The sequence below is a fragment of the Acomys minous genome, assembly GCF_964271855.1.
Source record: "Acomys minous genome assembly, chromosome: 9".
Lineage (NCBI taxonomy): Eukaryota > Metazoa > Chordata > Mammalia > Rodentia > Muridae > Acomys > Acomys minous.
In genome coordinates, this window is record NC_140490.1 from 67,418,899 (window position 1) to 67,445,812 (window position 26,914).

Genomic DNA, 26,914 nt, shown 5'->3' on the forward strand with positions numbered 1-26,914 from the left:
GAAAGGTGTCCTCCCTCTACATAGCGGGGGTTATTCAGGGCCTCCTTGTGTGGCTATTTCATCTCAGTTGAAACATTCAATTGTGGAGGAAAAAGAGAGATCACAAGACTCAAAAAGGAATCCAACTTAAAGGATTCAGGAAGCTCAGAGAATTTTGAGCACAGCCCAGGCCTCAGGAGATTGCAGCAGGACCAAGTGAGAGCATGCCCACGGAGGACTGAGAGGGTGAGCTGGCTACGGTGCATGTGGTTTCCTCCAGTTTTCTTGCCACTGAGAGCTGTCTGATGATGGGGAACAGTTCAGTTGGTAAAGTGCTTGCCTAGGATTCACAAAGCCCTGGCTATGGACCCCAGAACTGAGTAAAATCAGATGTCCTGGAGGGTGTAGTGACACCTGCCTCTAATCCCAGCACACACAAAGATCAGAAGTTCAAGGTCATCCTCAACTACATAGTGATCCTGATGCCATCCTGGAATACATCTCAAAAGGACGAGCAAGTACAGAGCTTACACTAATGTATGGATGAAACCATTTCCTAAGCATTCACATAGAGCTGTGTACTTTTTCATTCACATAAAGACAAAACGTGGCGTTCAGATTAAGACACTTGAGCCAGTGCGACGGCTCAGAGGGTAAAGGTGATTGCTGCCAAGCCTGAGGACTTAAGAGCTATCCCAGAATCCATATGGTGGAAGGAGGTAACTTACTACCATAAGCAGTTTTCTGATCGCCACACATGTACTGCAGCACGCATTTGCGCATGCACACATCCACACAAATAAATTGTAACATGTAATAAAAAAGAGAATAAGCCGCTTAGTGGTTTTTCCCTCTGTGAGTTTACACAGCTACAATGAAAGATGGTATGTGACTTAAGATTCATTGAGGTGGTGAGGTACAATTTCCAAAAGCTACTCTGCTTCTGGTAGGCCTCCCTTGGCAGTGCTCTTTGCTTTCAAGATCTCTGGCGTACATTTTGGCAAGGAAGTTACTATCTGAAAGCATGCTTGTTTCCAAACGTCTGTCGACCTCTTAAAGCAGAGCTATGCTCTGGCAGGAGACAGCAGCAAGGATGGCTTCCTGAAATCAACAGCAGCTCTTAGGGAATGCATGTTTGCACACTGGTGTGCCCAGTGATGCACACCCGAGGCTTGCACACTGGTGTGCCCAGTGGTGCTCACCCCAGGCAGCAGGCTGTTATTCTCAAAGCACTTTTACATTTCACTTCCCACCATGCTTGCATTATCCTCAAGGTAGAGAATGAAACAGGGAAAAACACCCCAGCTTTCTGGGACAAGAGATGACACCAGCTTTCAGCATCATAAAAGATAAAGAAACACTAGCTCCCTCTGAAGGGCAGAGCTAGAGCTCACCTCTCTGCTTCTTCCCAACATCCCCTCACTGACCGGGCTTTGTACAAATGCAGCCATTAAAAGCTGACTCCACTCCCTCTGGCTATTATCACTGTAACCTCTTGGGTAACATGAAATCAGAAAGACTCCCCATTTCCTCACCATTTCAGACTAAACTGCACACCTGGCCTCCCTCTGCAATTCATAAACTGATGTTGGTCCCTAAACCTCAGAAGATAACTGTACTTGAGGATAGTCTTTAAAGAAGAGACCAAGTCAAATTAAGGCCATTTGTGGTCCTGAACCCCATGTGACTGGACATCCTTAAAAAAAGAGGGTAATTGCAGTGAGGACCCCAGGGTGACAGTCATCTACAAGCACAGGAGAGAGGCCTCAGAACAGCCAAATCAGCATCATCTTGATCTCGGACTTGCAGCCTCCAGAAACAGAACTGATTCCTGCTATTTAAGTCACTCAGCTTGTAGTTCTTTGTCATAACAGCCCTGTACACACACACACACACACACACACACACACACACACACACACACACACCACACACGAGAGAGAGAGAGAGAGAGAGAGAGAGAGAGAGAGAGAGAGAGAGAGAGAGAGAGATCCTTAACATATAATGCGAAAGGGAAGGGAAGCTAAACACAGCCTTTCCCAGACTCTAATTTGGTGTGAGGAGAATCCTCTGAGAAAGAAACATACCCTTTGCCCACTGCCATGTGTAACCAGTGTGCAAGCCACTCCTTATGTCTGTGCATAGCTAATGCAGCTTCCCCGTAATTAGCACCACTGGCTCCACCAAGCCTCTTGGCTCCTTCAGATGGAGTCGCTCACCCCTAGGCACCCTCACCATGTATTGATTCCTTTAGGACTCTCAGAGCCACTAATTGCAGGGTATATAAAATTAGTGAACACAAATTGCTAACCAGAAACAGAGCCTCTCCCTGAAAAATACCAGGATGAATATGGATTGATGGGAGAAATGTCACTCTCCTCTGTGGAGACTCCCAGAAATTCCTCAAAAGAAGCCTTCTCTTACTCATCCTAAGCCCATGGCCACAGACTAGTGATATTCATTGCCTTCAATAGGGTAAAAGGATACACACACCTTGGGAAAGCCCTGATGAAGAGGAGGGAGATGCACACTCATCAAGCATTCTCCCGGTACCCAGTCTCATGCTCCGTGCATTTCATATGCATAATGACATCCATATTAACCTTCAGCAATGATTTGAGAATCATACTGTTATTGTCCTAATTTTAAGATGTTGAAGAAGATAGAATTCAGTAAACTTCCTCCACCAATTTAGAGGGAGCAGAATAGAATTCCACTCTCAAGCAGTTACCGCCATAGCTTGAGCATCAGATTCTGAGCCCAAAGCTTCAGCATGCAGCATCTAGTGACACCTTCACTGGGGATGTGATCCCTGATGTGCCCCTCTGGACACCCCATCACAGAGTTGTAGACCTCATGAGCAGCATGGTCACAAATATAATCACGTTAAAAGGCATTTCTAACTGTGGTGACGCCTCTTTTTTTTTTTTAAAAAAAAGTGACACTCTTATCTTAAAGCCTGTCAGTCCAAGTGGTGATGTTGATGGGATAATTTTGGGTCAAGAAGATTTATTCTATTCACAGCACTTGTCTACAGTTGTTTTTAAAATCATGTTATTAAAAAGGGAACACGGAAGTGCAAAGCAGTAGCTTGGAAAAAGTTTTACCCATGATCACGTTGTCTGCCCGACACTTACATCTCATTTTAGTCAAGTTATGACTCAAATTTTCAGGAAATAGGTTCTCATATAGAAATTGTTTCTCCAAGGAATATACACATCCTGATATTTCAGGACAAGCTCATGCCTATGAGTAATTGCACAACTTTACATTCTACATAAGACACAATTGTGTTTTGCTGGAGTTTAAAGATGTATTCATGGTATTCTATTTGAAATTGCATTAAACTGATGTGCATAAAAATATAACTATGACCAACCTCTCAGGTTCCTTGGCATTCACCCATACCACATGAAGTTAGTGGGTATGAGAAATGAACATATTATACATGTGTGTACAATCACAGACACCACAGACCCTTACACACAGAGCTCTGCATATGAAAATCAACTTTTGCCTTTTAAAAAGCACATACTGTATTAGTGATATATTATATATTACATAATATATATCTTAGTGATTGCTCTTAATATTTGTCAGTAGAAAAGCTAAAGCAGACTTCCTCTTGCACACAACATCAGCGATGGAGTTTTGAGTGCATGCTGCCCGGGTCTGCCCACAGCACAGCTTGCTCTTTAGCCTTCAGCACACTGTGCAGACACTTTGTGTGTGTGTGTGTGTGTGTGTGTGTGTGTGTGTGTGTGTGTGTGTGTGTGTGTGAAAAGTTGGAAAAGGTCTGGCTACATCTTCGCCTCTTTCGGGTTTTCTAGAAAGCATACATGCTGCTACCAAGGTTAACTCGGCATCCCTGAGCACCAGGCAGAAAGGACATGAATGTCAAAATGATATGGAAACATAGCACTAGGCACGAAAAGCACCTGTTACTTAGATGATGACTTCCCAGCAGTGTGGGACTGTCCAAATGGCTTATGCCTGAAATGCTCCATCACAGTTTGACAGTAACTAAAACAAGAGAAATTAGAAATGGGAGAAGACAGCTAAGCCAGGACCACAGCTGATTCCTAGCCCACTTAGAAAAAAAGTGCCCTCATTTATTATGTGAGCATGACCATTCCTGACAGATATATCTTCATATTCTAAGACTTTGGCTATCTAAAATACGTAGGATTTTCTAGGTGAGCAATTCTATCTAACCACCCTTTCCTGCACAGCATTATCCCCATCCTGACAACACAACACACCCAGAAACTGAAGAGATGAGTTTAGAGAGAAGGCGAAGCCACCTGGGGCATCCATAGGTACTGCTCTCTGCTATCAGCAATATGGGATGTGTGCAGGTTTGATGCTTGCTTTGGAATGGAAGGTATTTCTGCACTTTATGGCAGAGGCATTGGCAGGGAAAGTACAGAAATTATCATGCTTGTTTTTATTTCTGTTCCCATGGAAACTAAAATCATCTCCTACCAAGCTGAACGAGGCATTTTGAAATAATCAGTTTCAATTTTTCATGATAGCAAAGTACTGCTTTTTTTGTTCTCAGCTTTTTGAGGCTTATGTTCGGGGGGAGGGGGGCTGATATTGTCTGAGGGGCACATAGACCATAAAAATGATTATCTGCAGAGGCCTGATTCCAAGTACAGGTGAGGAGTGAGGCTGAGGCCACCACTGCCCAATAGATGTTCACCCAGGCCCTGTAGAGCTCTAACAGCTCTTGTAAAACCTGTATAAAAATGCAGTTTACTAGAAGTATCTGGATAGTTTGGAATTATTAAGTCATCGTTGGAGGGGGAAACCCAGTGAGTTTTCTCAAAATGTTGATTTTCTTTCCTTTTTCGCTGAAATTCCCACATGCCACATTTTTTGTGGTTTGTTTTTATTGGTTTTTTTTTTCAAGACAGGGTTTCTCTGTGTAGCTTTGGCTGTCCTAGACTCACTTTGTAGACCAGGCTGGCCTCAGCCTCACAGAGACCCGCCTGCCTCTGCCTCCCTGAGTGCTGGGATTACAGGCGTGAGCCACTGCGCCTGGCTATAGGCTACATTTTAATGTTTAACACCATTTCTCTCCATTAAACACAAATCTACAAACACAGTGCTACTAAGAGCCCAATTTCTGGTGAGTGCACAGGGTGATTAGGGGCTTGCTCACTGTCATCCTGACACAGCCCCCCCCCAGTGCTGTCTGTGATGCCCACAGCTCCGGGCACCACCACCTCTGCTTGTCTGTGATGCCCACAGCTCCACCGGTAACTGTGGCTGGAATGCATGGTGTTGATGAACTCCTTCCATTCTCAAAGGCTGAGTGGCCCTGTGCTCAGGCAGGAGATAGGGCCAATTATGGGGAAATCAGAAGCTCCCACTCCCTCCACTGCCCTTCATGAGGGGTTCTAAGATGTCACAGACTGGAAGCCAGGGCCTCTGCACTCCTCCTGTGCCAACACCGGCAGAAGCATGTGGTGTCTCTATGGAAAAAATGACTCTCTAATGAGGATTTTGTTTCTTCTGTGACAAAATGAAAGGCTTGAGTCCAGGTTCCCTTTGGTTCTAAATGTTTTACTCTTCTGCTTAGTAAATGCATTTGATTGAAGGGGAGTTGGGGTTGAATTACTGTGTATGAAAGATGATATTTATAGGCCCTGCCTCTTGCTGGTTCCTGGGAGAAGCTGCAGGTAATTGCTGGTCATCTCCAGGAAGCAGGTAGAGTCAGTGATAGATTGAGATGGGGCAATCCGAGGGTTCAGATTTCAGAGCTCCTGTTTTCTGGTTATACCCTCTCAGTCAGCTAGAGTGTCTTCGAAATGGTATTGTGTTCTGCACATGTAAACAGTAGTCACAGCTGACACTAGCTACCCAAGGGGCTGGGCCAGCAATGTAATGCTTAACTTAGGATAAGAGTGAGGGAACAGGAGAATGGCTGAAGAATGTGGCATGCCAAACAGACCCAGGCACAGTACACTGCAGCCTGGCCCCTAACTAGCTCCTGTGAGATCTGCTCGTGGGCAAGCAGCTCTCCGTCCCAGCATGGACTGAGTGAAGACAGCTTAGAACGAGAGTGAATTCTGGTTGGGTTCTGTAAATGGAACAGTGTGGTTTGTTTTGCCCTCTGACATCTTCCAAATCCCTCCAAAGAATCAGTAAAGGGAATTTTTTTAAAGAATCCAGCCATAAAGACACTGAATGCTGAAAAAGAAATAGTATCAACAAAAATGGGGATGCAATAAAGTCAAAGGGCCTACTTAGAAACTGGCCAAATGCCAGGAACAGAGAAATGAGCCCAGAATGGGAGGCTGGGGGAAGTGTTAACCACAGAAGTTTGGGAAAGCGGAGCTATCAAGCTTCTCAATGGCCTTCATGAGTGGGAAGAAGATTGAGCAGGGTTTCCAAAGTCCTGAGAGGAGTCATGTGGCCATAGAATTTTATGCACGGCCACAGTGACAGTCAAGTTTGAGAGAGAAATCATGGCCACTTTCAGATATGACAAGCCTCTTACTGGGGCTGTGGCTCAGTGGTAAAGCACTTGCACTTGAATGCACCAGGCCCTAGGTTCGTGGCCCAGTGCTACTGAATGAAATGTCTCTCCCATGCAGTGAGCCTCCCATGGAGCATTTCTCCAGCAGCTAGTAAAGAAAATTTGATTACACCATCATTTTGTGTGGGGAACTCTCTTTTAATGAAGGTTTAGTCAAGAGGGAAAAAAAAGAAATGGGCTCCAAATATCAGGATCTATACATTGGAAAAACAAAAGAAATCCCCAAAATAATGATAAGGAAAATACCAGGCCAATCTGAGAAGCAGGGGCAGAGCCAACCTGGACAGCTTCAGTGAACAAAGGGCTTGGGATCGAGGAGAAGAAAGACTGCATATTCCCAAATAGTGCATCCTGGGTCAAGAGGAGACCCACAGCTTCAGCTACAGGGGCCCAGAAAGCTAAGCAAAGGAAAAATGATGGGAAACAAGCTAGGGAGGAAGGAAGCTCACAGTGTAACTAGAGCTTAAAAAAAGATTGACCTGAAGTAACATATAGCGAGAATACCTACAAAATGTATTATAAAATACATATAAAATACATATAAAATTATAATAGACTTGGTGTTTTGCTTATTATGTGGCAAAAGAAATTTCTTTTCTGGTCTAGTCTATTTGGTGTTCTATGGGCCTCTTGTGTGTTCAAAGGCACCTCTTTCTTTAGGTTGGAAAATTTTTCTTCTATGATTTTCTTGAAAATATTTTCTGGTCCTTGAACCTGGCATCCATGAAATTTGAGATGTATGTCTTAAAATAAAAAATGACTAAAATTCCAATTAAAATGACACACCCTTGTATAAGACTTAAAGACCTTGGAGATATCAACTTAGGGTATTATATATTTTAGAAAAATGTGAAACTAGTTCGAACTGGTTACCCCAGAATAGAAACAGAGATGGGGAGAGGTGTGGTAAGAAGGTGTGATTTTTTTTGCTACAACCCTTGTCAAAATGGTTGTCTTGAAAATATTATATGCACAGCTTTGACTGAAATATATATATGAATAAATAAATCAAAAAATAACTGGTGCCACACCTCCAATTAAAACAACAACAACAATAAAACAAGACTTTGTCTGCTCCAGCATTGAAGACAGTGGTTTCTACACTACATAATGAAATGACTCAGCATAAAAACATTGAGAAATTCTCCTTGTTTTAATACTCAAAGGCAGTTATGCGCATGTGGGGAACGTCCTTGATCCACTCTCTGCACACACACCCTGTGAGGATAGACAGGTAGCTACTGTCTCTGTCTTCTGAGAATCTGGTTGTATTTTAATGGCCCTTGTTAGCCTGTGTCTCTCAGGTGGAGGACCTCTGTTTCCTGGTCCTTAATGGCTAAGTTAATCAACAAATATGAAGTAGGCTCATTTCTTGCCTCCCAACTGTCCACATTGTGTTCTGAAGGCTCATCGTGGCACAGAGACCACAGTGCTGTCAGTTAATCTGATACTTGTCCATCCTGGGTTGCATGCAAAAAAAAAATGAAAATTTTAAAAGTCTGCCTTATTCTAACTAGACTTAAATTCTCCCCTAACAAAGTCACCTGTGACGTCCTTCCGAGACAGGTAACAGCCCCTGTGAGTCTGGAAGCAGTGCCAGGCACACCATTGTAACGGCTAGAGTCTGATACTCTCCACTATACTTTGAATGCGTGTTCCCGGCTGGTAGCACCTTTTGAGAGGCCATGGAAACTTTAGGAGGTGTAGCCTCGCTGCTGGGAGCTTTTCAAGGTTTTGGCATGTGCCCTCTGTGCTCTCTAATTCCTGGTCTATCACAAACACCTGGAAGTCCATTCTGCATGCCATACAATAATGGAGGAAAAACATGATACAAAGTAAACCTTTCTTCTCTGGCGTTATCCCTGGAGGATGCTATGGTCACAGCAACAAAGTAGCTAGACTCTGACAAGAAAAACAAATCTGGACCTAGGGACAGGACTCAGACTCTTAGCTGGAATGTGTCTAACATAGGTGTACAAACCTGCAGGATGCCTTCACATAAGCACATGTGTGAGAGATGCCAGAAGGACATGAAAAACCTGAGGCTCTGTCTCCTTTACACAAAACATCCTATTCTGCCACAGCTTCGTGGATGCTAGGGTCAAAAACAAGTCGCTGCTCACAACGACAGCGACAGCCTGAGAGTTGGGAATGACTCAAAGCCTTTCCCACAGGGGAAGAGGGCTTCCTAATGACCTCTTTGTGGTTTGCCTGACAGAAAAAGAGCTCTGCACTTGGGGAACCCAAATCGTTTCTCAGTGCTTTTATTATGGAGACAGTATACATAACTTTGAATTTGCCTTCTCAGTCAGTCTTACGTGTGTGAGTTAATGGCATTAAATTTTTGTCATGTGCAGTAATCGGGCCTGTGCTTTAAACCACAGGAGGACAATAAAGAGGCCTGGCCTCTCATCCCTCTTGGCATCCTGGGCCACATAATTTTGGTTGAGAGGGTTTTTGTGTGTATTACAAGTAATTAGAGGCACCCTGGACCACGACTCACTAGAATCCAATAAAACTCACTAAGTTGTAACAACAAACATGTCCCCACAGAAAGCCAAATATCCTCTAGAGACAAAACTGCCTCCAGTGAGGGTGACTCTGCTAAAGGAAGTAACTACCTTTGCTCTCCAAGGCCATTCTTACACTCAGGGCCAGGGAGCTAGCCCAGCAAGTAAAAGTGCTTACTGCCAAGCCGAAGATCTTAATCCCTGGGGCCCATGTGTTGAAACACACATGCGCGCGCACACAATCGCGCGTGGGCATGCACATATATATACACATGCATGTTTATGTCATGCATATTTAATCAATGTTTATATATGTGTATGTGTGCGTGTACATGGAAAGTGAGGCTAGTAAGGCCTGTCTACCAAGTTGTCACCATGGTTACTGAGATCAGAGCCATGCTGTTCCTGGCCCTCAGCATGTACTTGATAAAAGGTGGCTGCTATTTAATGCAGACCATGTAGGGATGTGATCTTCAGAGCTGCTCTTATTGTTATGGAGCTAATGGCGCTCGTGATGATCTCTCCACACCCTCATTTGGCTTCACACAATATTCAGATCTCAGTCATTTAAGACACGAATGTGGCTCTGAGACCTGATCCTAGCACCTGGTACCCCGTGTGGAGCCAATGGAACTGAGGAGGCCCTAACTGTGGAACAGAGCAGGAGGAAACAGCCAGGAGGAGTCACCCGCTTTCTTTCCTCCCAGCCCTCTGTCTGCTGCTGCTGTTGTTCTTGCCCAGCATTTGTTGTTTATCTGTCTGGCTGGCTGCACTTTATCCAGCTATCTCCACACACCCAATAAGAAACCCAGCTCTGCAGCTGCAAGGTGGATCCAGTGACGTCACAGCTGCATTCGCCCTCCCCGTGCCCCTCCCTCCAAATCACAGAACACCTAGGCAAACGGATGCACCTCACAACTGCACAGGGTGCTTATGGAGTGATTTACTGATGATGCTACCGTATTGTCTTGATGTTTTGACTTTAGAATATAAATTAGTCCTAGCTTCTACAACTAAAAAGTTTGTGTATACATGATTGCTCTTCTTTGTCTGAAAATATAATATTTAATTATGGCTTTACAGAAGACTTAAAATTCTGTTTTCTCCCAGGGAAAGAGAACTATAACTGGGGTTTATGAAAAATTATTAGTGAGAGCAAATCCTAGAAAATAAATTGGATTTTTTAACTCTGTGAATTTTAGCACATCAGGCTTTTCACTGGGAAGATGGTATGTGCAGGAAGTGTGATGAAATAATCAAGCATCAGGTGCGCTGCCCCCCTGATAGACAAACACGTGTGGAAAGATCACTCGTGGATTTGCCCTGTTGTGAAATTTGCTTCCAGAAAAGGAAATAGCATATAATAGTCACAGGACATGTGGCAATGCCTAGTGGTCGCTTTCTTCCTCCAGAGTCTGACACTGAATCCCAACCTTCCAGTTACAAGTGTAATGATTATATAAAAAGTGTAATAGGGAGTCTATTCGTTTATTTACTTATTTATTTACTTGATTGTTTGTTTATTTGGGGCACAGGTATCAGTATTTTGATTTAAAGTTCTCCAAACTTTTTCAATATGGAGCCAAGCCTGGAAGTACCAGAAAAATCTAATCCAATCACTGATGGTACCAGGTGTGCTAGTTTAGTTAAATAGGCTTCCACCTTATTTATAATCCCCTTTAGAATGCAAATGTATTCTTGTGCATATACTCATTTTGGTACATAGAGGCGGGGGTTTCAAAAGTTCATTGTATCTTTAATATCTCTAGAATCTTTCAGTGCAAAAAATAAAGTGAAAGAAAGAAAAATGCCCTGAAATTCATATAATGTGATTCATATTTACTAAAGTATTGCTGTAAACAAAAAATACATATAGTGTGCTAGGGCCTAGGGAGATGGCTGCCTGGCTAAAGTAAAGAGCCTGCTTTGCAAGCGTGAGGATCTGATTTCAGATGCCCAGAACCCACATGAAAAGCTGGGCGTGGCACGCATCTTTAACCCAGTGCTGAGGAGGCAGACGAGTGGATCCAGGGGCTTGGTGGCCAGCTCGTCTAGGTAAATCAGTGAGAAATCTCCAGGTTTAGTGAGAAACCCCATCTCAAAAATAAGATATAGAACAACCAAGGAAGACACTGGATGTCTGCCTCTGTCTTACATACATTCACACACACACACACACACACACACACACACACACACACACACACGTGTAACTGACATTCTTCTTGAATGTAGCCAGAATTAACATGACTTAATTTCTTCTGGTAGCACACCTTCCTGAAACACAAACACATTGTCCCCTGGCCTGGGAGAGGAAACTACTACACACAAGAAAACATCCAAGCTGTATTCGTGTGAGCATTTCCTTTACAAAACAAAAATCTAACCACAAAAATATTGAAGACCCTAAAGGAGAGAATATCATGGCATTTTAAAAACACTTTTCTCTCTTCTCAGTAGGAAATCACTTTCTCCTAGATTAAAATTCCCAGCCAAGGCTCCTTTTCAAAATCAGACTTTCTCTGTGAGCTTGTTACTCATGTTTAGCTCCTTCCTGTCTTTCCCTGCTTAGTAAGAAGACAGCATTTCCACATAAAAGAGAGACAGTGGGTGTTTTCTGAAGGAGTACAGGGAAGAACTGGGAGTACTATGTTATACTCCAGAAGTCACTGGCACCTGTGTGTTGGGGGGGTGGAGGGGGGCAGGGAAACCACGGCTATGATTGCTGTGTTCCATGAATGTTTAGAGGCGGCCTGAGGATTACCTGGTCCACTGGAACCTCAACCTGCGTGTCTTCATCTTCTTGGACTTCTGCTGCCCCTCTCGTTTCAGATCTCTCTGCTCCAGCTTTAAAAATGCCTTCATCTGAGGAGACAAGCACATGTGGGAAAAAAATCAAAATCCAATCGTGACACCATGTGGCTGAAAGCTAACATTACAGTGAAATGCCTGAAGGGGGATTTTTTTTTCCCGGTTCCTCTTTCACAGCTATGATTTAAAGGTCCTGAGCCTCAGTTCTTCTGTTTTAAAAGTGTCCAGTGGCCCCAGTAAGTTTGCCTTGGGAAAGCCAAGCTCTGCTGGAAGACCTGCTCACACACTGCTGCTGACAGGGCAGCACCAGGGGCAGGAGATGGGCTCCTGGCTGGACCCCAGTCCCTTCCGAGCCAGCAATCAGTGACAATGCTCCCTGCCTTACACTTTAAAGTTCCATTTCCTCGGAGAATGCTAAGCATTCAATATAATACGAACAAACAATTCTCTCTATTCAGAGTAGGGAAACATGCTTTTATTTCAAAAGCATCACACAGTGGACTTTCTGCCTCCCTCTGGAAAAACAGCATGCTTTAGTTTTGCAGATTTCTACGGGATTTTCAGAACCTGTGGCTTTAAGCTCTTACAACAGAAGAGACCTAAGGCCTTAGGGATTTGGGTTAAGCTCCTTCAACCTGGCCTCCCTTCGCAAAGCAGCCTTCTCTGTTGTCCCTATTTGAAGAACTTTAAATGTGTCCCCTTCGCCTTCCCATCTCCAGGCCAAGTAGTCAAATCCCAGAGCTGTCTGTCATTCTGTCTGTCTGCTTGCTTCCAGACAGATTTAGCGCTTCAGCCACCCTCACAGATGTCTTTTTTGTCTAACTTTTTAAGGCTCTCCAGGGACAGGAACTTTGCCTCCTCTACTGGTACTCTTCTCCATTGTTTCTTTAACCCTGCAGTCTAGAAACTGTTTCTGTCTTTTGTCGTCATGTCACCTCTCTCTGTAACGAGGGCATGTTTGCTAGGGAAGTTACTTAATACATGCTACATGACACCACACCTTGCTGAAGTTCCAAGGTCAACCTTAGCTACATGCAAAATGTGTGTTTACATTTATTGAGGAATAATTGTACATAAGGCACCAACACATTCGTCTAAGATATGAGGGAGATGTGGTACCTAGGCTAGGGAGGTGGTAGGTCAGTGATGGAGCACTCACTCAAATGTTATGTGCTCCCTATGGTTGCTTACAGCCCAACAGAGCAGAGAGAAACTCACCACCACAAAGTTGCTCAGAGTCGGGAGTCTATAGGGAAACCTCTGGCAGAACTGCAGGGAAAGCGAAGGTGATAGCCAGGGAAGGAAGAGGAAGGAAGTGGTGTGGGATGGAAACTCAGGCGTGATTGACATTCTTGTCTTAGATGACAGGACAGTGAGATGGCGGATACAGTAGACTAGCTATGACTTACTCCAAATGCCGAGCTTACATACAAAGAAACAACACGGGGAATGCTCTATAATTTATCGATAAAAACAGAATATGTTTTAACAGGGAATGCTCTATAATTTACCAGTAACAACAGAATATGTTTTCAGAACTCGCAGTCAGTGTCAGTGTCTGAGTCATCAAGCCGAGCTACGGATTGTCCACAGATGTGTTTTGGGAAAGGTGTTCCCCCAGACAGGAAAGGCACCCTCATTAATAACAAGTGAGGATGGTGTGTGGCTCAGCTGGTGGGGTGCTTGCCTGTTGTGTATAAAGACAAGGGCCCCATCCCCAACAATGCAAAACTGCTCATGGTGATACACACCTGTATTCCCAGCACTGTGAAGGTAGAAGCAGATAGATCAAAAGTTCAAGGTCAGCTTTGGCTACATAGTGAATTTGAGACCACCCTGGGACTCATGAGATACTGTCTCAACAGTGTCAAATTGAAATGGTCCTTGGATGGCAAGTGTCAATCTAAAGAACAGATATGTAACGGCTACAGCCATGGAGGTGATTGCCTGGGTGGGGGGTGGGGCTCATTCCTCAGTGAGTGGAGGTGCAGAAACTGTTCCAGCTCACATCAGGGAAGGGGGACTGGAGTGGAGTAAAAGATTCACCACTGTCAACAGAAACCAAACTGGAAGGAAAGGAGAGAGCCCATTGGGGTGCCATGAATGTTACTACAGTGGTGGTGATGTCGTATGCCCTACGTTCTTAGAGAAAGCATATCTTTTTTTTTTTTTTTCGAGACAGGGTTTCTCTGTGTAGCCCTGGCTGTCCTGGACTCATTTTGTAGATCAGGTTGGCCTCGAACTCAGAGAGATCTGCCTATCTCTGCCTCCCCAAGTGCTGAGGTTACAGGCATGCAACCACTGTGCCTGACTCAAGAAAGAGTATCTTTCTAAAGCAGTGTTGTTATTCGGGTTGATATATCATGTATGCAGTTTATGAAAGTTAGAAGATGAAAGAAATAAACACCTTTCCAATATCTCGTGGCCCAGAGACAACTGCCACCAACATTTTCCAACTTCCTACTCCTCTTCTTCCTTCTCTCTCTCTCTCTCTCTCTCTCTCTCTCTCTCTCTCTCTCTCTCTCTTTCTCTCTCTCTCTCTCTCTCTCTCTCTCCCTCCCTTCCTCTCCCTCTTCCCCCGCCCCACCTCTCTCACATGTTCTCACACAAATAAAACTTGAGACTTATAAGTCACTATCTACTTTAAAATTATATCATGGGGTCTTACCAAGCCATTACGTGTTACTTGAAAACATTAAAATATGGTGCTACTGTGCCATAATTAATAGGCACTGCTAAATAATAAAGATAGATCTTTGAACAGATAGGACACATTGTAAGAGGTTGGCTCATGTGCGGCTGCACTGTGATTAGTGAAGAACTGCCACTGTAGAACTGCCACTGTGGAAGAGGAAGCGTGTCCTGGAGGCTCTGCACCTGGTGCAGGAGATCCCAGAGGCAAGTGCCGCCTCTCTCTCTGTGTGCACAGCAGCAGCAGAAGAGATCTGCCTTCTGAATCCTTGCTTTCCAAGAGTAAGCCTGGGGCATTGCACACAGTAAGCTCATGGTGAACACTTACTGAAGGTAAGGAGAAAAACACGCCCCAGGCTTCCTCTCTCTCTCTTCCTGCTTGGTGTGCCCTCCTCATGTGCCGCTGCTCCAGCCACATTGTGGGTGTTTAGTTCTTCCTTTCCACACTGGCCTCTGTGCACAGGACACAACTATCTCATCTCTGTCCTTAGCATCTCATTGGATGCCCCTCCTATCTCATCCTTAAGGAGATACCACCTTCCTATCTCCTTCCCCACCTCATCTCTTATCACCAAGGTAATAGTGACCACACGGGCATCCTGTATCCTGGCCCACATATTATGTATCTCTCCTATTTCCTACTCATGGACAGAGCCTCAACCACAGCTACCACATCTTCATCTCCTGTCCTAACAATGTACATGAGCGCTGTGTGCCCTGGGTTGTTCACAGCCCATGCCTACAGCATCATGCCCACCTCATGATCTCTCTCTTGTCCTTGCAGAAGTCCTGGTGGAGTCTAAGCCTCGGTTCAGATCACATTCAGTACTGATACTCTATAAGGATCACCTGCAGTCTCATTCCTGACCACCAACAAAGCCAACCATTTCCTCCCAGGCACTAGTTATCTCACACTATTTATTCATAAATCATTGTTTTGTTTATCAATTTCTATTACTAACTCTGTCTTGGTCCCTGAAGTTCCACAAATCCTTCAGGCAGAGGCCACAGCTTTTGTCTTTGCAAGTTCAGTGTTTGGAACAATGGCTGCCTCCATGCAGGTTTTGAGAAAATGTTTGACAAGCTAAACTAACAGCATCAAGTACTATATCAACATCAACCTCTTGCCTACAAATGTTATCTATAATAGAGTTTTAATGTGCATATGCCTGTCACCAAAATCAATGTAGTCTTCAAAAGCAAATCCATCAAACTATAGGTGTGTGTGTGTGTGTGTGTGTGTGTGTGTGTGTGTGTGTGTGTGTGCGTGTACACAGATCTATCAGTGCTCTGTGCAATTTTAGGTAGGTAAACAATAATACAATCCCTTATGACTTTTTCAGATATATTTACTGCTATTAAGCCTCCCTGCCTTTCGCCTGTATTTAACTCTCTACCTGTTCCTAATTAAAGCTCCCCTACCCTGTTTCTCCTTCAAGTCACTTGTACCGTTATTCTCCTCATAGTTTAAACTCTTCACTTCTTTGTAAAGTGAATTAATTATTCTCTATATATTAACTAATACAGGAAATTATTGTGGCAGCAGTTATTCATAAACCAGCTATTTTCCAAATAAAAAAACACAGAAACTTGTTGGGTTATAATAAGCCTTAAAGCATAGGAGTTGCACAGATATCAACCCTGTAAGCTATTTTCTCTGCTTCCCATACAAAATCCAAAACACATGCACATGTTCCATTTGGGCTGCTTCTGCTCCATCAGACCAGTCCTCGGAGCAAGCTGCTCTTAGCCTTGTGCTCCTGGTTACCCCATGGTGACCTCCTGTCTCCTCTCAGTCTCCATCCTCCTCCCTCTCAGTTCTCCTCCTTTCCTCAGTAACTTTATTAGCCAATCAGGGATAATTGGGGAACATTCCTTACATCACATGGATTCAGGAGATGGTACAACACACATAATAATGCCCTTGGCAGGGTGGTAATCAGCTCTGTGGGCACTAAAATCAGCATCTGAAAGCACAGTGCACAAGACCCGCCTCCAACACTTCCGGGCTGACAGTGTCCTACCCGCCCGCCTCCCCACTCCCTTCCAGAACATAGACTATCTAACGAAAACTCCAGTAACCAGGCATAAAAAGCGCCCTTTGAAGTTGTTGGCCAGAAGTTTTTAACTCTGTCATGTATTTGTTTCTTTGGGGTGTGTGTGTGTGTGTGTGTGTGTGTGTGTGTGTGTGTGTGTGTGTGTGTGTGTGTTTGAGGGGGGATACGTACGTAAAAATGTGATTGATAATGAAAATGTATAATCAAAATCAAAGTCTCACAGCTTTAAAATGACTGTCCTATCTATACAGAAGTTCACTGACATGTGTAGACTTTGAGTTTTGCTAATCTTGCTGTATGACTTTTTTTTTCCACAAGTTCTCCAAAACAAAATTTTAGTTAAAAGAATAAAATTAAAATTATTTACTTTGGGCTGCAGACATAGTTCAGTCTACACAAGCACAAGGAAGGTGAAAAAGAGGAAGGGGAGGCATCAGTAGCAGCCAGGTGTGGCAGATACCAGAGGATCCCTAACTGGATCAGTCTCTACCCTACACACACACACACACACACACACACACACACACACACACACACTTTTGTCCATCCCACAGCCTAGAAACCCTCCGACATCTTTCCACTACACTTAGAACACAAGTTCTCCACCTGCTGTGTAGAGCTGAGGTTGAGCAGCTGTGGCTCAGATAAGGACATTTCATGCGTTCCGCTTTCTGCACATCCACATACACCGACCTTCATTCTGTTCCCACTCGTGTCGTGGGGCTTTGTGCTTCACAGGTCCTCTGTCCCTTGCAATTCTCAGAAAAGGATTCTTCACTGCAAAGCCAGCAGCCCGCCACTCCCTCAGAGTGTCCTCTGTTCATTCTTTGTCTGGCCCCCATTTGTTTGGTGACTTCCTGTCTGTCATTTTCCCCCAAAGCAGAGAGCAGGGAGGTATCCACCTTGTTCACCACTGCCTCTATCCAAGACCAGGATCCAGCACAAAGACATCAAAAAAAAAAAAAAAAAAAAAAAGACAACTGAAGAGTGAGTGGACACTGAGGCATATTTGCATATGTGAGGAGCCATCCACTTTTAAAAAGTCATTTCACTCTCAATTCTAACAGGGCCTTTGTCCCAAGCTGGCCACACTTGGCAGTACAGGGTTTGAATAGGGATGTGATTGAAGAACTAAAGGACTCAAGGCACAAGAAGCACAACCTAGATTGGGACAGATAATTATGTGTGGAAGACTAAATAGTAGTAACACACACACACACACACACACACACACACACACACACACACACACACACAGGCCCATATCAGAATACTGGGAAACTGTGTCCACCTTACATGTGGAACATAAGAGTAAGGATTCACCAGCTAAGTTTAACATGGACCCAAAGCAGTTACCATGGTGCCTGAAGGTAAAAGGGGAGCCAGAGAATGTATCAGAAAGAGAAAGAGAGTGTAGGTGCCCTCACTGGCTTTGAAAACAGAAGGGCACCCTCAGTAAAGTCACACAGCCTCTGGGGACCAGACCAGCCAGGACACAGTTCCTCCCTTGATTCTGAGCCCAGTGAGGACTGTGTTGGAAGTCTGCCTTTTAGAATCATATTGCCCTTAGTGTTATTTTGGGCCAAGTATTGGATCATTTGTTATAGCGGCCAGAGGTAGCTAATACATCACAGGTCCAAAAATAATGGTCTAGAGAAAACAAGCCCCTTCTGATCTGGCAGAAGCCTGCCTTGCAAAGACAAGTGCAGGAGTCAGTCTTCTTCATATCCTGCCAAGGAGGACAGAGAACCCTTCCGTGAGCACTGCTCTTTTGTTTTTCTCCCTCCCCGGCAGCATGCAAGTGTCGTCACCACCACCCCACACACAGCTGCAAGAAGAAAAGAGACTCAATATTTTAATGCTCCCTCTGCCTGAAACCTTTGTAATAAAAGCTGTTTTCTGAGAAACTAAGAAACCAGGATGAGCTCAATACACAATACTGCTTTCATTCAATTACTACTCTGAGGATCGAATTCAATGGTTGGGTGCACACTACACCCGAGTCCAACGCTCAGCTTTTCTCTTTGTATCATGAATGGACATTTAGTGCACATTACACTGTAAAGCAATAACAAACACTCCAGGAGAAATAAAAATGCTCCTCAATTATTTTTCACTTATCTCTTATGAGTTTTATTGCCTACAGTACAAAAGCAGAGCCGCTGAGGCAGGGAAGACATCTCATGGCTGTGCTGCTCATAGTAACTATGAATCTGTTTCTCCCGGTGAAACATAAAAGCAATGCTGGTGATTCCCAGACATCCAGTGACCACAGCTGAGATGAGAGCTTCTCTGACTCCAAGGCCCTTGGATCTCAACTCATCACCATCCTCAGATTAAAGAGGTGATTGAATAGTTGATAAGCTGTGGTTCAGTCATGTAGCTGGTGACAGTCCCTCCATGTCAACAATCTTTCAATAGAACTAGTTTTTACCTACTTACCTACTTATTTATATTCTCTCTAGACCCGTGTGTGTGTGTGTGTGTGTGTGTGTGTGTGTGTGTGTGTGTGTGGTGAATGTGCACATGTATGTACATGTGAGCACACTATGAATGTACAGAGCTCAGAAATAGACCTATTCTATCACTTTCTTCCTTGAAACAGGATCTTTCAGATATCTTCCCACCATGCTGAGGTTAAAGGTGTGCATAGCAATACCCAGCTTTTTATGTGGACACTAGGGATTTGAACTCAGACCTTCATACTTTTGCAACAAGCACTCTTACCCATAGAGCCATCTCATTGGACCATCCCAGCTTATTACTGAGACAATGTAGGGAAAGAGAGCCTCTGGCTTTGCATATATTGAACGACCCTCTAAGAAGGGACCCATGTATAAAGAAATAGTCCAAACTTCACATCAGTTGTCAGAGGCAGAATTTAAACAAAAACTTACAAACTAATGGAAGAGCAATTTCTATCATTCTAATGTTAGTATAAGTACCTGAACATGAGAAATATATTGAATTTCCAAATGACTCTTCAAAGACACGGATTCCTGACATCACAATATACTACTGAAAGTTAAAGCACACCCAGGGAGCTGGCCCAGGAGGAAGCAATCCCTGTAAGGGCTAGCAAACACGGAGACAGAGGGAAGAGAAGCCACACTGGAATAATGCTTCTTGATGGAGGAGAACAGCCAGCTTCTTCAAACTCTTACAGTGGCCACAGTATCCCTCATATCTCTTATGTATGGTACACAAACACACACCCCACATGCACAAACATGCACCAACACACATGCACACACCAATATGTGCACACACATTCCTCTAAATTCACATTTCACCACAAGAAGAGCTACAGACGTCACCAAGGACAGCGAATGTTCTGAGAACATCTAAGTTGGTCAGTAACTGAATGTTTTCTGTCATGAGTCCTCTCAGTATGTGTCATAGCATCGCATAACTCAAGCCCAAACTCTCTGCAAAGACATGAACATCACAAGCCTCAGCAATTTATAAAGTTATATGAAAATAATTTTGCACACTCACACAGGCTGTGCTTTTATATCCCTAGCTTGAACTGTCGGTTTCTTTCTGCTCTGACTCCCACTGCAAGTACAACTGTCATCTGCTATGCAATTATGTATAAATTTGACTATCAACTATTTGCATAGAATTGATTTTAACCACACATATTTTACCTTAAGTTTAAATAAATGCAACAAAATATCATGAGTGTAGATAAAAGGCAAAAGATTATTATCATGATTTCTCTAAAACATGGGCAATTTTGCTCTGATGTCTACATTTATATTTTGTTCCTTTCAGATATAGGTGTTTTTACATTTTCCTCAGAGTCAGAAGTTTTCAGAGTATAAAATTAAAGCATATATTCCTAACATATACAATTTGTGATGTTTTCTTTATAAGCTGTATAATTTTTATACAAATTTTGAAATCTATGTCAGATATGTGTAACTCTGGATAAGAAAATGCTTCTGAGCAGGGTTGCCTACACTAGCAGATTGGCAAAGGCTTACTGTTTTATTTCTAACCTTTAAAAACTACCCTGAAAAATCAGTTCTAATTTATCAGAATTACTAAATTGTTCCTCTTCTTCAACCCTAGTAATTAAAATTCCTGGTAAGTGACCTAAAATTCACAACTCCTGCTCAGAATTCTGGCTGGTTCAACTCCCACCAAACAACCTTGGAAATTCCAGTCAGTAAAATGCCAATACAGAAGATCATCGCACTTTCAAAGTTCATCATGACAACGGAGCACTTCCTCCCTTGTAGCCAGAAGCCGGGGCACTCTTCGGTTGTTCATGCGTTTGCTTGCTGGTTATAACGACATGCTGAGCCAGCTCCTGAACAGTGGGCAAGGCCTGACCTCACGGTGCTTATAGCCTCCATGGGGTTACATGGGAAAATACCATAGTGCAGGATGACGACAATATGTGTGTCAAGTGCTACCTGGCTGTTAAGAGAGTGCATGGAGGTTCAGCAACAGCCCCTCCTCCCCCCACCCCCACGGAGAATGAGCTGTCTGCAGCTACATCTGAACAAGGGGTCTAGGTTCTCTGCATGAATTGTCCTTGGTTGGTGCATTAGTTTTATGCAGCCCCACCCCCACCCTCCGTGTAGGAAGGGTATATGGCTGGCAAGAGGAAAAGACAATGTTTTAGAATACCTTGTCTGGCATCACCAAGAATTTGACCATGAAGATTATGTTGAACAGCTTAAGGGGTTTTAATGCAGGGAGCCTGCCCATTGTTTCTGTACAGGGCTAGCGGCTATCCAGAAATGTCGCACCTTGACCTTACAGCAGGGTCCACAGGGTAAGTCCTGATAATCTCATCATCTGTTGCATATACTGCATCTAGGTGCATTTGATGTGCTTGACCTGCCAAGCATCATAGCATCACAGTAGAGGCATGCATGCCACTGCAGACTGCCTGAGGTTTCCTTTGTGATCTCAGGGTGACTGAGAGATGGATTCACTGCATGCTGTAAGCCCAGGAGAGTTGAAAGCCAAAAGCTTAATTTCTATTAAATGCATATAGCTTCTGCACTCTTGAAAAGCCAAAAAGCCATAAATCAAGTTTTGGTAAGTCTTAGACAAATCAGTATTAGTTTAAGACACATTGAGAATTATCATGGATGACGTGGGTTCCATTTCTAACACCCACCTGGAAGCTCACAACCATCTGTAACTTCAGTTCAAGGGCATCTGATACCCTCTTCTGCCCTCCACAGCACAAGGCACACACTTGGTACACAGACATGCATATAGGCAAAACACACATACACACAAATTAAGATTTTATTATTAAGCAATCTTCATAGAGGCGCATGGGTGTGGCTCCATGATAAAGAGCTAGCTTCTCGAGTGCAAGAAGGCTTTGACGTCAATCCCCAGTATCCCCAATGGGAGAGGCCCCAAGAGCCTCAATTCAGATGAGGGTCTAAGATAATGGTGTGAACTTGGGAACAGTCAGATCCTGTGGGCCAGCCCAGCCTGCTGGTCTGCTGGACTTTAGCCTCCACACGCTATAGCCAACCTTCAGGCCCTGGCAGGGCCACACAACCTCTGCTCCAGCCTTGCCTGGTGAGTCTTCCTGACCCTAGCCTACATTCACCCTTCTCAAGCCCCAGACTCATCCAGATAGCACATTGTACTCATCAGTCCATGAATGATTCTCCACCACAGACTACATCCTGGGACATGAAACAAATCTTAATAAATTCATAAAAATTGAGATAATTCTTGGTGTCCTTGCTGCCCATGATGCAGTAAAACTTAAAATCAACAGCAAACAAATTGCTGCTAATTATACAGTCTCAGGTAGATCAGATAATGCATTGGTAAATGATGAATGAGCCAAAGGGAAAAAGAAAAAAAAACTTTTTAAATTCCTGGAACTAAGAGAAAAGGAAAACACAATAACATCCCTGGAAAACACTAAAAGCAGGCCCAAGGTGGAAATTCACTGCTGTAAACACCTACATAAAACTCAAAGCACACAGAAAGTGACTTAATGTTACAACTTAAGTATTTAGGAAAACAAGAACAAAACAAGCCCGAATGAAGTTGATGAGGAGAAACTAAATGAAATATATCACAGAGAAACATGAACTAGCAGCAGTCCACCTACTGCAGCCCTTCGTCCCTCTTCACCCCCATTTCCACCTAACTATAGAGCCACGGTAACAAAATCAGCCTGGGGCCAGCAAAAAACAAAAGCAAACAACAAGCAAGACATGTAGATCATAGAGAAAATAGGAGAAGGCAAAAATACACACTGGAGAAAAGACAACATCTTCAGTAAGTGTGCTGGAAATCTGGATGTCCATATGTAGAAGAGTGGAATTAGACCCTGAAGGGGATGTGGGGAAAGTGGAACCCACCCTCACTGTTAGTGAACCGCACACTGGTGCAGCCACTCTGAAAATCAGTGTGAAGAAATCACAAAAGATATATATATAATTTTTATATTATCTAATTTTATATAAATTAAATATTAAAATTTATTAATATTATATATAAATTATAAAATAAATTTTATATATGTACACACACACATATAAATACTCACACACACATATACATGTGCTCAAATGACTCCACATCCTCCTCCACAGATGCTCGCTCAGTCATGTTCATTACTGTTCTAGTCACAAGTGTTAGGACACGGAAATAACCCGAATGCCCATCAGCTGATAACTGGATAACAAAAATGTGCCCATACACACAATGGGATAATAAAGATGACCAGGAGGACTGAAAAAGCCAAATCAATATATAATATTCTATGCTTAGTTAATAATACATACATAAGATGTGCACGTGTGTGGTTTAAATGACGTTGTACCACTTGGGGTGATGATGCTCCCACACAGGCGCTGTATACTATGTAACAACAACAACAACTCCCTGGTTCCAGGCATGGGCACCTTCCCTTCAAGTTGTTGGTCAAAGGGTTCCAGGAGATTTCCAAGACAATATAGACTATATATGTTGCCCTTGGTTGCCTCCTGGAACTTGAAGGTAAGACCCTATTGCTGATGATTGGGACAGAAGACTTACAGGCCTGATCTGGCATTGCTCTGGAACCATCTGTAACTTCAGGGCATCTGGGTACCGTGCTCACCTCCCTGGACACAGTAGTAGGGGAAGGTGCTATGCAGGCTGCAGAGGAGAGAAGCAATCCATAGTCCTACCAAGCTGTAGAATCCATGAATGACTACAATGACTCGACTGCCAAGCTAGCAAAAATGGTATAATAGAAGCACTTTTTTATCTTGGGTGTAACCAAGAGCTATCAAACTGGAGGCCTGCTAAACAAGAGGGAAATCCTGCCTGGTGCTATAAACCCAGCCAGCTACCTGTGGGTGGAGAGGTCCTGGACCATAAAGGAAAACCTACTACAGCCACTTGATGAAACAAACATAGTTTCTAACTGTGTTCTAGATACTCATCCTTGTGTGGTCCTCATGCCTCATTGAGGAAGCTGCCTTTTGCATCAGATGGAGACTGTTACAGAGACTCACAACTGGCCAAAATGCAGAGAATACATGACTGTTGAGTACCCAACCCCATGATATGTCTGTAGTTCAGCCCTTATACCTAAGGCTGGAGGGGTGGGGGGATCATGGAAAGGCAGGTAGAAAGACCAGGAAGTCTGCTGTGAGGTAGTGTCTTCCACATACAGTAGGGAAGATGTGCCCATAAACGCTCAACAATCCATTTGTCAGAACAAGATCAACACAAAGACAATACCAGCTGACACGCCAATATCTCAATATGCACAGAGAACATTCCACACGGTCCCACCCCCAGATGAAGAGCGTCAGGTGGGCAATTCCTGCTGGGAGGGAAGAGGGGACATTTGTTAGCCCTGTGTGTGCAGCTTACAGATTACAGGCAGAAGGCTGTATAGTTGCTCTCCTGATGGGCTGTGGATTCAATGATGGTTTATTATGATATCTAAAGCATATACACAGCATGGACTTCAAGGGTTAAATCCGCAGCTCCACTATGCAAATGGACCGAATGTGTGTGAAGCACTTCTCTTACAGCTGGCTGTTGTAAAAACACCTGGCAAGAAGCAGTGTAAGGGAGGAACGGATTGCTTGGGTTCGTGGTTGAAGATGCAGTCCACCATGCTGTGGAGGTGTGGTAGCAGCAACTTGTAGCAGAGGCTGCTCCCTTATGTCTGGGCAGAGGAAGAAGCAGAGAAAGGGAATGCCTGTGCTCAGCTGGTGGTGTCGGGTTTCCCTTCCTTTTTTTTTTTTTTTTTTTTTTAAACAGTCAGCCAAAAAGCTCAGTCTCTGGTCTGGTGCCACCCACTTTCAGTGTGGGTCTTCCCTCTTCAGATAACGCTCTCTGGAAACACCCCCACCGACAAGCCCAGAGGTGTCTCTCTGGCAATTCCTGATCCAGGCAAGAAAGACGAACAAACCATCACAATGTGTTTTTTAAGGTTATCACAATGTTAAGGCTGAATCGTAGCTTTAACATTCTAAGGCTCCAGGTTTCACTGTGAATGATTATTGACAATGTGCTTTAAAACCATATTTATAATGCCAATACCGCTGCCCTAACTGCTGGCTGCATTCTGAGGCAGGTGCCGCCGTGGAATGGTCCTCACTCAAGGTACAGGCCCAGCGAAGATGAGTGATTCTGAGCAAGCCTGAAGAGAGGGCTGCCTGCCACCTGGCCTAACTGACACAGGTAATTGAGTCCGAGTGAAGGCATCTTTAGCTTAAGCGTGTCAGCAGCTCACAGAGAAGCACACGTCTGCCTGCTTTAGACAAACAAAGTGAGATCCCTCAAATCGCTGTGTTTCGGGTGTTTATGAAATAGCCAAGGTAATTTATGGCCAGGATGAAATGTTATCAGAGCTGATGCCTCGCTAACAACATAACTTAGCTCTGATTGGTGGCTAATCATCCATCTTAACATAAAGTGGAGGTTGTAATACATTCAATTTAGCGTCTTATCTGAATATGCATAAAGTCAGGGAACAGTTGTCAGTGAGTGGATTAGAAAATCCTTTCATGGGATTTTTTTTTCCTGCAATATCACCCATCTTGGACCAACTTTTATTTAAAATGGACTAAGATAAGTGCATTTAAATAATTGCACAGAAGTCAAATGTAAGGTGATTACTATGAAGGGACAGCCCCTGGTGAGGAGCAGCCTAGGAAGGCGCTGCTGCTGCTTGGCATGTTCCTCAGAGCTGGCTTCATAGGCTGCAGTTGGCAGGGGTTAGGAGGGACTTTTTTTCCCCCCAGTCTAGCTCCTAAGTTATAGATAAAAAGAAACAAATAAAAAATGTAAGTGTAGACGCATCAACACAGGGGGCAGTGGGGAACAGGGTGGTGTTAATTCTAAATTCTCATTTGTGGGTGACACAAATGAGAAAAAAGGTAGAGAAAGAATATTCCTTAAACTCAATCAAAATTGCAGGGCTGGGTAAGAATTCTTGGAGGCAAAAGCAAGCAGAGAAGCCGATCAGGAAGCTCTGAACTCGGACTTAAGAGGGAAGCACGTGTGTCAAGTCTGCTGTGTGCCTTGGCGGGCGTTGGAGAAAAACGCTTCATCTGTTTTTGGCTTAGTGAACAGGAAGTCAAAGTAAACATAACCTTTTAAAATAAATTAACCTGTTGTTGAATATTTTAACCATTGTTTAGGAAAATTTTTCTTCTCCATGAAGCAAAAGTCCACTTTTCCCTAACACTTAACGTTTGGGATGTTTCCATATAAGGTGGAATAGAGTTGTCAAAATAACCTCAGTTTTAATACCTGATTCTATCAGGAGTGCCAGTGGGATTAACATTGCAGTGTGGGGCATGAACATAGCATGCTCCGGTGCACAGACTGGGCCAGTCCTCATCCCGTTCTTACTGCAGAGGTGGAGAGCACTGGGTTTAGTTTCCGGGCCAATGCTGAACTCCTTCCTTAGACATTGTAAGCTCACGTGGGCTCTTCCTCACAGAAAGAACAGTTAAAATAAGGAGAGGGGAACAAGCTCATCTGAGGATAGAATAGTGGCTTGATGTATGTGCTACAGAATAAACTAGAATACAAAATTAAAACCATCAAAGCATTGAATAACTGGTCCCATGATCAAGTCACAAAACTCTACCCCAAAGCAATTTTTATTTTCAATAATATCTACTTATTTGAATATAGTTTCGCTTTTTTGAGCAAAAGGTAAAGTTTTACTTTTTAAAAAGACTGGTTAAGCTGTATATTTTCATATGAATATATATACACAGATATATATGTATATATACATATATATTCATATATTGGTTTTTCTTCTTTCCAAAATTCAGCAGCCAAATGAATTCAGCATACAT

The 26,914-nt window shown here is 43.6% G+C and overlaps 1 protein-coding gene across 2 annotated transcripts in view; it reads right to left on the bottom strand.

Annotated features, from left to right (window-relative positions):
- Positions 1–26,914, bottom strand: part of DCDC2 (doublecortin domain containing 2) — a 159,439-nt gene that overhangs the window by 18,953 nt on the left and 113,572 nt on the right. For both annotated transcript variants that reach the window (XM_084794060.1, XM_084794061.1), the window contains one exon: positions 11,801–11,901. In XM_084794060.1, the coding sequence (XP_084650186.1) occupies positions 11,801–11,901 (101 nt within the window). The remainder of the gene's footprint in view (positions 1–11,800; positions 11,902–26,914) is intronic.